The 12,118-nt window shown below is 40.5% G+C and overlaps 1 protein-coding gene across 2 annotated transcripts in view; it reads left to right on the top strand.

Moving 5' to 3' along the window:
- RARB (retinoic acid receptor beta) overlaps positions 1-12,118 on the top strand; it is a 325,201-nt gene that overhangs the window by 195,309 nt on the left and 117,774 nt on the right. The window contains exon 4 of one of the 2 annotated variants that reach the window (XM_061997204.1): positions 436-537. The exons of the other annotated variant lie outside the window; for it this stretch is intronic. Within the exon in view, the coding sequence (XP_061853188.1) occupies positions 436-537 (102 nt within the window). The remainder of the gene's footprint in view (positions 1-435; positions 538-12,118) is intronic. 2 annotated transcript variants of the gene reach the window in all.

Here is a 12,118-nt window from a genome sequence, read left to right as displayed (position 1 = left end):
CTGCGTGTCACGTGGCGATACACAGAGAATATTTTTATTATGTGTTCGTTTGAGCTGTATGGGTAGCATTGGGTTTTTCCCTCAGACAAGTTCTCCAGACTTCCTGTGAGTCCTGGCAGGAGGTTTGTCTGCATCCATTGGCAGAAGTCACTTACAGCTCCTGAGCTTCCAGGCACAGACATACTCCTGTGAAGTCCCCCCAGTTACTGTGCATCACTTGAGCCTTATCTGACAGCACCTTTTGCAGTTTTTACATCAGAAGAGTTATCAACCTTCTCTCTACTGCCAGGTACACACAGGTAGATACCAAAGAGCAGATGAGAGGGAGTAACCTTTTCTCACTAAGCAAATAGTTAATGTAGTCATGTTGAGGTACCATTTGGGTCAACACATGTTCCGAGAGGGTATTAATCTGATGAATGCCACTGATTCCAGGAGGATGGATGGTTCCTCGGGAAGACCTCGGGTCCCTTGCTGAAAGAAGCTGGAAACATGTTGGTGGCACCAGCTCCAGTTCCGGTGGCTTGATCGCCCATGGTAGGACTTTCTCCTTTTGGATAGGATTGCCAGACAAGTGGGAGATGAGAAGGGCAGGACAGGACAAAGAAACAGCAGCAATATGTATGAGACAGGAACTACTCTGAACTTGTATAAGAAATTATATGCTGTCCTCTGCCAAGGATGGCACAGATGACAACAGCTCTGGGCCACAGAACCAATGTCCAAGCTCATTACAGTACTGGACAGTACTGGACAGTACTGGTGCTTTGTAGATTTTTCATCTTGTTTTCTGCTTAGGGAGAAGTACAGGAGAGTTGCCTTTACTTTCTGCTGAAAGAAATAACATCTTTGAAGGAAATAAGCTTAAGTAAACTTAAAAAGGAATGCAGGAGGTCTTTAGTTTTGGGATTTGTCTGTCACATGCGGTATTATCCCAAGTATTTCACTGCTGCACTGAAGCTAAGGACTTTCTTTGCTGTCTTTTTAACCCAGCCAATGTACTTCTTACATTGACAGAAAAAGTGAGTTACATTCTATATCATTATCTCTTCCACATTAAACTTAACATGCATTTCAAGGCAATGACAGAAAAAGTGAAGTTGTAAGCTGCACTCTCTGTCATTTTCTGGTTTTGTACATCTAGGCAATATTCTAGATACAAAAATAAAATCAATGAGTTGCAGAGGATGTGTGAGACAGGCTTTGGTGCACAGAGGCAACATTATATGAACATCATATTTTTCTGTATTATACAGTGAAACACACTGTCTTAATCAGAAATCTCAATCAAAATGTTATAGTGTCTTTTAGCTACTATTCCAGAACAGCAAGTGCTTAACGTTTCACCATACAAACAAATGGTCCATAGAAGCATTTTTTTTAATATATACTGTATCTTCGCTGTTTTTTTTTTTTTTATGTGTAACTTGGTATCAGACTATTTTGTAAACACACTGTCTAGAGGTAGTGACTTTTTTTAAACAAAAATGAGAAGTTACAAGTGCTCAGCACTTTCCACGATAAAACTGGAACAAATGAAATTTTAAGCGGTACAGGACTGGAAGTGTGTTGTGCAACAGAACAATTGTCAGCTAGAAGCAGACATGGAGAGGGAAGACTTGGAAGAGCCTGGTGTATTTAGTCTAGCAAAATGCAGGCTGAGCAGTGATATAGTACGCTCTAAGTATACCAGAGGGGAAGCTGATGGAGGCTAAAGGAATTAAACATAGGAGTTAAACCTAGAGGCCAGTGTTTGCACAAGAGCAACTGGGAATGCCCATCAGAAAATGAATGTGATTTGTAAAGGAAAGGGAGGCTTTCCTGACCAGTAGAGGAAGGAGGTTCCAGAGCAGCATCCCAAAATCAGCTGCAGGGCATAAGGTGTTGTCTTTTTTGTTTTGTAAATGGACATTAGTAACATTATTTTCTTGCAAAGATGCCTACTGGAGTCTATGTTCTGGCATGTCCTCTATTGTCCTGCAAATCCATGAATCCTTTGCAGATTCACTGGATTATGATGCATGTGGAAGTGTGTGTTATCTTCTCTTAAGACTCAAAGTTCAGGAAGAGGAGATGAATCATTGGCATGTACGATTTTTGAAGAATATGTTAGTCCTCCACAAGTAGTTTTAGCCTTTCAGAGAAAGAGGCACATACTGTGGGTGCAGATGCCTTCTGCTCATTGCTAATAACAAAGCAGTGTAGGTGAGGGGATCTGTGTGTTGTGTGCACATTTGTGTGGTAGTGAAGGACATATCTCACTGGTACCACATTTCTGCTGGGAGATTGTGCCCCTTCATGGCTTTGGACTCATTTGTTCTCCAGTGAATTACAGCGCAGGAATGCTCAGAAATCTGATAAAGAGAAAATGATGCTCATAATCATCTGTGTGGCACAAGCGCAGCTCACCGGGGTGTGACGGGTCCAGCGCAGTGTGCCCGTGTTTCCCAGGGCCATGGGGGTGCATCCAGGCATGCTTGTTAGTATCCTTGTCTTGCCAATCGCATCCTGGGATGCATCAAGAACAACGTGGCCAGCAAGTCAAGGGAGGATCTCTTCCTCCTCTACTCTGCCCTGGTGAGACCTCATCTGGAGTCTTGTGTCCTGTTTTGGGCTCCCCAGCCCAAGAGGGACAGGGAACTTCTGGAGAGAGTCCAGCACAGGGCCACCAAAATGATCAGGGGACTGGAGCATCTTCCTTGTGAGGAAAGGCTGTGGGAACTGGGGCTGTTTAGTCTAGAGAAGAGGAGACTGAGGAGGGATCTCATTAATATTTACAAATATCTAAATGGTGGATGTCAGGAGGTTAGGGCATCACTTTTTTCTGTTGTATCTAGTGACAGGACAAGGAGTAATACAAAGAAGCTGGAACACAAAATCTTACATTTAAACATAAGGAAAAACTATTTTACTGTTGAGACGAGGGAGCAGTGGAACAGGCTACCCAGGGAGGATGTGGAGTCTCCTTCTCTAGAGGTCTTCAAGACCCACCTGGACACGTTCCTGTGTAACTTGATCTAGGTGGACCTGCTTTGGCAGGGGGAGTGGACTAGATGATCTCTAAAGGTCCCTTCCAACCCGTACCTTCTATGATTCTGTGACTCCATGTGATTTCTCTGAACTAAACTAAACTGAATGGCCTGAATTATGGCACTCATTACCTAAAGGTTCATGTTAGTTCTGTGGGGATAGAAGTATTTGGTTCTTTCCCCTCTTTACCACAGACTGTGCAAGAAGAGAGAAAAAGACCACTCAGACCTTACTAAAATGCTTATGGAGCTGGTCTTGACATGTCTTACCAAGAGTCCCTCTGTGTATTGCAGAGTTCCCAGGGCTGTAGGTAGGAGAAAGCACCATAAAGTACCATCCAAATGGCTAGACTCAAACTGCAAATGAAGTGATGCATGGAAAATGAAAAATCTTACTTAAAAAAATAAAGCTATGCTCAATTATATTTGTTATGGAACAAGGCCACACATGCAAATAGAAATATGGTCTTTGTTTTTAATAAAGAAGCCATCAAGGATCCTTCTGTGTTGCACTGTGGTGTAATGTTCAGGGTATGCAGTAAATCCTGCTTTTGAGGTATGTTTCTATCAGCAGAAAATGCTACTGGATGTTTGACTTTGCCCCAGTGGGCTAAGAAGTGTATCCATATTCTTGACCAAACAAATAACGCCAAGCTTTTAGAGGGAACTGGAGCTATTTCTTTCAGATGTAAGGTGGGTGTCTAGAGGGGGGCTACAGAGAGCAGAGGCAGATAGGATGAAATCCTGTAGAATGAAGGGGATACCACTGCACTTGCTGGGCCACGTTTTATTGAGGGGGCTACGTTCACTGTGGTGTATTGTGATGGAAGTGTGGGAATTCGGGGATGTTGTGATGCATTGATTCCCATTGCATGTGCCACAAATACTGGGTAAAAAATTTGGATTGTGACATCTCTACCCAAATGATTCATAAGTTCCAGGTATTTGTATCATTTCCTAAAAGACATGAGTAATAAATAGCTTCTTAAATGCACAATAGCACTTAGACAATCTGTATGACATAAAAATAATAAGTAAAAATGTGTAGGGATAAAACACTAACCGTATTTGTTCTCAGCCACATCTGTGGACAGTGTATGGCAATTTTCAAAGCAGGCAGATAGCTACCAACATTTTTCTTCAAAAGGGCAGGATTTGACTTTTACCCTTTACGAGGGCATTGAGTCGCCTGTCTGAGGAATCTTCATTTTGCCTGCAATCAGAAGGGGCACTGTGCAGGCTAATGTTGATGTCATTTCTCGGCTGGAGCTTTTTCTGTCTAAAATATCAGGGCCCAGACATCTTTGTAACAGCAGAGCAAGTGAAAATACCTAGTTCTGTTTATAACCTTTCAACTGTATTCACACTTCAGATACCAGTTTTTACAAATAATTTCTAATACTACAAGAAAAAGATACTCTGTAAAGGTCAAACACCCAAAGGAAGCTCGTTTGGCATCATATGCGTGATTCCATACATTTACATCTACGGTGACCCAAATTTAACCTTGACCAAAGATAGTAAAACACTGTCAGAATCAGTACTTGCACAAGAATTGCCTTTGACATGGTATTTCCTAGATCATTGCAACCTATGGGAGCTGCTAATTACCTGTGGATAGTCAGAAAGGTAATACCTGTAATTTTCTTATCACCCCAGGCTGTCTAGTCACAGTTGCAGTGGGTTAGTATGAGATGCCAGTATTGTGCAATGTGGATAAACTCTACAGTGACAAATTACTTAGAGCCATTTTCAAGGTGACATTTTGATCAGGGAGCTTGTGCCAAGTGTTTTCTATTAAGCATTTCATTTCACTGCATGGTTAATCAGCAAAAGATTCTTCCAAAAATCCATTATGTCATATGTCATATGTAATATGTCAGAACTGTTCTTGCTAAAAATGAAGTAGGGGCTGTGAGTGCTTGAAAAATAACAAATTTTATTTCTGTTTAAAAGTAAAAAAAAATAAAATAAGACAAAATAAGGCCAACCTAACATATTGCTTTGACCTTGTTTAAAACCTATCTAGATGAGAACCAAAAATGTAAAGGTTACCACACCTTGACATGTTATTCATTATGCAAATTCTTTCAAAAGCAATACTAGCCTGTGTAATATTATGATATTTGATGAAATCAGTTTTAACTATGTGTGTCTTTTGAAACTGTAAGAAGTCTGGGTCATTTTATATGACTGAGAAGACTTTTCTGGAATATAGATCAAATTGCCAGCATGTTTTCCTTTCTTAGCAAACCTTTTTCTACATCTAGAAGGCTCAAGTATTAAGATAACCTGCAAGTTTGTATCGGAATTGGTCTTTCTTTTCCCTTTCTGTAAATGAGAAACGAATTTTATATATGCTCACCAAAAACACACTTCTCTTTCAGGTCAATGTCATTATAGACTGGGTTTTAAATGTGCATGAGACTTGTTCTTGACTAGTTGATTCTGACAAGGCTACGCATGTATCTTGTTTACTTAAGGCAGGAGGTAGGTTGAAACTTTGGTTTCCTCTTACCAACTGTCACAGTAAGATGTCTAAATGTTTTCCAACTTGCCAGTTTTTAACTAAGGCTAAACTCCTTTGAAATCTTCAAGAACTTTACAGTCTATAGATTCTTTTACAATCCTCTGTTTTTCTCATTTGAATGCCGTTAACTGTTGAAGTACCAAACAGCTGGACAGATTGGCAGAGCACCCATATGAAATGGGGACAGAAAATACTGTCTTTAAGCCTCACCCATCCTGCTGTGCAGTAATTGCTCTAGAGGGCAAAAGCAGCTTATGTCTTCTCTGCCTCTGGAAATCCCGTATACCAAATAGATACTCTGCAGTTTTCCGAGACTCCTGGTTTATGGTACCAAAATGGGAATAATTTCATAATGCCTTTTAGTGCCCAAAGAAATAGGTACTTGACTTCTGGAACAACCTTACCACAAAAGTTGGTACAGAGGATCATCCCAACATCCCCTTTAGCTTTGATATCAGCATTGTTGGAAAAATGAAAGCCAGTATCACCTCTGATATCAAACGCAATGCTAGCTCTCAAAGGCAGCAAAGTTGAACACAAAGGAGATGTATTCTAAGTTTCAAGGCAGAAGCTCAGATGGACTGTCACAGTCTTACTGTAAGAGATCTAGTTAGGGTCATGTAGACATTATTAAGAAAAAAAACCCCAATAGCTTCCTTATGTCAGTGACAAAGACCTTCAAATAAACTGTGACACACTACTGGCTTAAACACTATGGTTTCCAAAGACTATTGACATTGGTGCTGGCCTTGAGAGGAGAGACTTGGACAGGACAAGGTGCTTTCCAGTGGTAGCTAAATCTCACTTTAGCACATTATGCTTTAAACCCATTCCTGGAAGTTGTTTCCTAACATTTATATTCTTCTAATCTCACATTTTCCCCATTGTTTCATAACAGTCAGTGCTTCTGAGATCTGTGAATGATGCAACCAAGATGCCCTTGCACTTCCATGAAGTGCAGTCTTGAATGCAGACTGAGCAACACAAAAGCTACCCACACATGGTAGATGTCACTGTGGTCTTTTATTGTGTAGTCCTACATGTGAAGACCTGTATTCACATACTGCAGGAAGCTAGTGTCTACCAGAAAAAAAATCCCGTATGCATCCAGTTCTTCACTTGGACAACTAAAAGTGGAAAACCAAGGAGTACATGAATCCTTTCTACAACATATGTGGTACTAAATCTTTCTTTTGATTTTTTTAGAGCTAAGAAGCATTTTCTGCATGAGAACTGCCAGTGAATGATTTGAAACAGTTTTGTGTGCTATGAGACTTTGATTCTGCAGTGACAAACTATTGCACAGTTCCCTACTTTCTCCAGTGGGCTGGGGTTTACTTTGGCATCAAAGACATGAGTGCTATGGATGATTGTCACAATCACTCTGTCTATTTACATTTCATGCAACCCTTTTTCTCAGCCCTTGACAGAAATTTCTTTCGGTGGAGACTTTGGTGGTCAGACTTCACTTTTTATCTACTTTAGAAATTCAGAGAAGAAGCTGCTGTTTCTCGGTGTTTCTTTGTTCTGAAGAAACATGTGAGTTTGAAGAGGCTCAATTAGTGCATGGGATCTCTCACATATGGGGTGGAAATGCTTTTCTGCAGCATTCTCTCTCTCTGAAACCACTTTCTGTATTATTCCTTGGAAATAGTCTGTAATACAGTGTCTGTGTCTTTGCTTCTGGGGACACATAGCATGTCAAACAGTATCTCAGTTAGAATTCTCTCCTGTAATGGAGAATAAAGGCCAGGGGTAGAAATCTCAGGGGCTATTTGGTCTTGAAGCTTTGGAAAAGTAGAAACAGGCAAAAAACTTCAAAAATCCATTATAAAAGTATATAACTTACTTTTTTCTTTATCAGTAAGAAAAAGCAGGCTGACCAGGTGTATTTATACAGGTTATATTGTCCTGACTCTAGCTTTGAGGCAGGAGGAACAAGGGCAAAACTGCTCCATGGCAGAAAGAGATACCTAGAGGACTTCTCTTATCATGAAAATCCTTGTTGGAGTTGTGTTTTGTTGTTGTTTATTTGAGGGGCTTTGTAGACGGTTTGGGTGTGGAGCTGGTTTGAGGTAAATCAGAGGACAAGTAGGGAGAACCCAGATTAACTTTGCAGCTGCTCTAAGGGAATTTATACAAACCCTAGACACTCCTAGAAATAGTGTCCAAATCTCAGTTTAGAAAAAAAAAACCAAAAAAACAACAGCAGAGTTGATCAGTTAAATGTCAAAGAAAAAAAGGAAGGAGAACAATGGCCAGGAGGAAATCCAGTAGTGTGGGTTTTTTAAACTCTAGTGACTGACAATTTTTCACCTATCAACAAAAGTGCCTACAGCACATATCCTCTTGTTTTGTAAATGGCCTTAAAGGATGTGTTCATACTCTAATCATTTGTTTCCTCAGAGATTCAGAGCACACTTGTGTTTCCATGCTCTGATAAGGCCATTACTGTAAAATTTTTGCAAATACCCTTGCTAAAGTACCTTAATTAATGCAGGTGATAACACTGTCTGAGCCTGGCAGGGTGAATCAGAAATCTTACCTCAGTCGGCAAAAGTAAGTAGCAATTCACCTTCCTCCCTACTGGGCAGTAAGCAGGAAAACATATACTCACATCCACCAAAATGTTCTTTCCTTAATATCCTTGTCTCTGGTCTCAAGGATAAGATTTGTTTGTTTCCAAATCTGTTCCTGTGGCACTCATAAACACACTTTCAGAGCAGTATTTGTATGATACATTTGACAGGAACGAGTATTGTGCATACTTGATCCATCAGATCTGTGCTAGAGGCTGACTAGGGAAGTGCTCTGCCCGCAAAAGCCCTGATTGCTTTAGAGGATGCCAGAAAAACATTGGCAGTATACACAGTTGTGTTTGAAGTTTAGGATGCCATTTCTTTAAGAGGAATGAGTGACTGGTTTCTGTAAGAAGGAAAAGTGACTGGTTGCCAAGAAGGTAAAATAAAAGAAAACAGGGAATTAAGGGGCTGCTCTGTGTACATGATGATGGATTATTTCTGCTTTTTCTGGCTATGAACAAGACTTCTCCCGAGTGTGGGGGAGAGTGGGGAGTGAACAGTTTGACAGCTCAATAAGATCACTCAGTTGTATAGAAGAGATTCTCAGCTAGCTTTGCCAGACAAGGTTGAAGTAAGTTTGATGACTTAAGTACAAATCGCTTTTTGCTAGATTGGATGTTAATGAACTAGTATTTTTATATTTGTAAGTCAACACAAAACTGTGAGGACATTTACTTGAATTGACCAATGCTTCTTGTGGGAAGGCGGGAGGAGCGCGGTACCAGGACAAGACTGTCGGTGTGAAGTGCACGGATGGATCTATCAGTGTTAATGTCCTTCATTAGGGGAAAATACGATGTACTCGTTAAGTTATTGCTGTCTATATTTCTTAATTACCATGTACTCATTATATAGGCTCTTATTACTGACCATTTGCACAAGAATATCTTCAAAACTGTCAGTCTTTCAGTCATGTACATTTTAAACTCAGTAAACTACTTTGGATTTTTTTAATTAATTCCTTCAAAACAGTGCTCAAGTTGGAAACATCTTTTGTGATTGCTGTTATTTATATTTTTTTTATTCTAGTGTGGTTTTGCCTTTCTCTTGGAAAACTAATGCTGACATTACTGTTGTTAGCAATTGTTTGTTCTTTCCCACACGTCTGGAACTGATTTTGTTCTCCGTGTTTTTAATGGAGCTGAAGTGAATGTGGTTCTTTGTTTAGCTTTCTTTTTGTGCCACAATACCATTAGGTGTCTGAAAAATATAAAGCTTCTGAGGCACTTCACAAGCATTCATTCACTGACCATGCCCAGCTTTGCAGTAATTTTAGTGTTGGGTTTTGCCTTCACCTGGCACTTAACTCAGGCTTTGTGCAGCTGTGTTCCAGGCCCTTTCCAAATGCCTAGACATAAACAATGTCCCCACTAACATCATCAGCCACGATTTTGGTTTCTGCTCTGTATCTGCTGCTCTTCTAGTGCTGTTTTCCCCATAGCTTTGTCTCTACAAGAAGGACTCAGAGGCCTTCTATTCCCACTCTCTGCCTCTCCACCCATCCACCCCGCAATGTACCTCATGGATGTCACAGTTTATAAAAATCACAATTAAAAATAGCACTGTGTTGATAAATCTGTTTTATTAGGAGATACATTCAACCATGTGGAATTTGAAGCCTCAGTGCTTGCCCAACAACCATTTTTGTGCTCATCTCCTTGGCACCAAAACCGCTGAGCTGAAGGCTGCCTTCTGCAGGTTGCTAGGTGGCTTGCTGGGAGTGTGACTGGCCTTACTGGTCACAGTCTGAATTCTGGACCCTTCTTGGTGCCACATGCAACAGTGCCTCTTGCTGTGTCTTCCTTCTCTTCCATCTCTTATTTTAATGATTTCTACTGCCTCCCTTCCCCTGTGCTTCTCCACTCTGTGGTCCATTACCCATAAGAGACTTTCTGTTGCCTGATCTTTCCCATGGCATTGCCTTCAGTAACTCTTTTTCCAGAACCTCTGCCTTCCAGTGACAGCTCTACTGGCACCAGTGATCTGGGTCTATCCGCCTTATGACAGTCAGTATAGCCTCACAACTGTCTTTGAAGCAATTCTTGGAGAATTTGGCAAGTGCCAGGAAAAAAAAAAAAAAGCCCTCCTTTTATTACTGTAGTTACAACTGTAATTACTGAGGTCAAGGAGTGTCTTGTAATGCTCTAGTTCTTTCTGCTCCTGTTGTGGCTGCGACTGTGTAAGAGCTGATCTGAGTGGTTGCCTCCCTGAAATGAACTGCTTTTGAAACCTTGCTTGTTGTTATCCCAAGGGCTGTGGGCATATGAGTAATGTAACAGGATGACTGTTAAGACAGTGTTCTGTCCTTCCAGCTGCAGCCGTTCTGGGCAATTCCTCTGGGGTGCTGAGAAGGGCATAGTGGTGATTGTCTTCTCCAATGGCTGGAGATAGCTATGCTTCTTTGTGTTTCTTCTGCCACCTTCTTTTCCCTTGTCATTCTTTTCTGCAAACGCTCTCCTGAGCACTTATAAACTGCAGAAAATTTCATCAAATTTTCTTAATCAGTTCATTTGTCTGTGACTGAGTGAAAAATAGTCTACATTCTTGCTGGATTTGGTGTTAATATAGTTTGTTGCTCATTCCTAATATATTTGGGGGATGGTGTGGTTGTGTTTGTTTCTGTGGCTTCTGCATGTTAGTTTTAATCTGAATTAGATATTATTGTTGAAAGCTAAATTTTTACTTCATATCTATTACTTTGTCTAGGTGATTCTTATAGCTGTTTTTTCATCTCAATTCTTTTACCTGCATGAATCTTCACATTTCAGTGTATTGTTCAAAGGCTGTTTTCAGTCGTTGCCTCTCCATGTTGGCGTTCTCAGGCCTGGGAGGGTTTCCAGGAAGATCTTGCACAGCTCTGACTCCAAGCACCCTATTCTGACTGTACCCTGGAGGTATTTGGTACTCATGGCAAACCCATGAAGATGCCCCTGAGAATGGTCAGTGGTAGCCATAGGGCCATGAGGAATGTTTTCTTCCTCTCCACAATCATAAAATTGTCACAAATTGTCATGTTGTTCTGAAGCACTCATCTCTGCCACAGCTGCAGCATCCATGTGGTAGTTGCCTGAGATTAAGGTCTGCACTGCTTTGTGCTTAATTTCTTCACTTTGTTCCATATGTATATATTCTAGAGTTTTCTTAATGGATCTTTTCCCCACAAACACTTGAGAAGACTGGCAGCTGAAGGGCTGTTTGGACTTTTTGAGTAATGTTGTTATGAGCTTGGCTATACTCTCCCGTAGTAAAAACTGCTGTCCACTGTGTTTAAAGGCTTGGGGCTGCTGGGGAACATCTGATTTATTAATGGCCTCTTTTCAGCTTCCTCCTCATCTTAAGAAGATATAAGCAGGTAATTAGCTAGTTGCCAAGAAGATGATGGAAATAAACTTTAAAATTCCTCCTTGTAAAATGATTTATTTAACAGTTTTATTTTGACATGTGTGTTTTATTCTTTAATCATCTGTCTGTGGCTGAGGAACAGGTCGGGTCTCTTCATCTTATGCTATTAGACTTTAGAGGACTGATCCAATGTGGTTTTGTTTTCTCTTTTGTTGCCGCCTCTGAGTGTTTATGTTGGCTTTCTGGTAGACACTTAATTGGATTGTAACTGATTTTACACTAAAAGACTGATATCCAGTTTTCTTTCAATCCTATTTGGGTTGCTCTGGTTTCTCAAAGGAATCAATATTCAGAAATGTATTGAACTCTCTTGCTGTGGTTTTTCTTCAGGGACATTAGTTATATTTGGTCATCAGTGCCAGTTGTCCAGGGTGATGGAAGTGTTCAGGTGCCTTGAGTAATAAATAGCTTTGTTCCTGTTTCAGTTACTTTTTGGAACCAGAGTTCTGGTATCAGTAGATACCTCCACCTAAATGCTGATTTAAAAAAAAAAAAAAACAAAACAAAAAAACAAACTAGCAGCTGTTTTCAGGACTCTTACAAAGTCCTTCCATTCCCTTTCATCCTTCTGACTG

The sequence above is a fragment of the Colius striatus genome, chromosome 5, assembly GCF_028858725.1.
Source record: "Colius striatus isolate bColStr4 chromosome 5, bColStr4.1.hap1, whole genome shotgun sequence".
Classification (NCBI taxonomy): Eukaryota; Metazoa; Chordata; class Aves; order Coliiformes; family Coliidae; genus Colius; species Colius striatus.
This window is presented reverse-complemented; position numbering and strand designations above follow the sequence as displayed.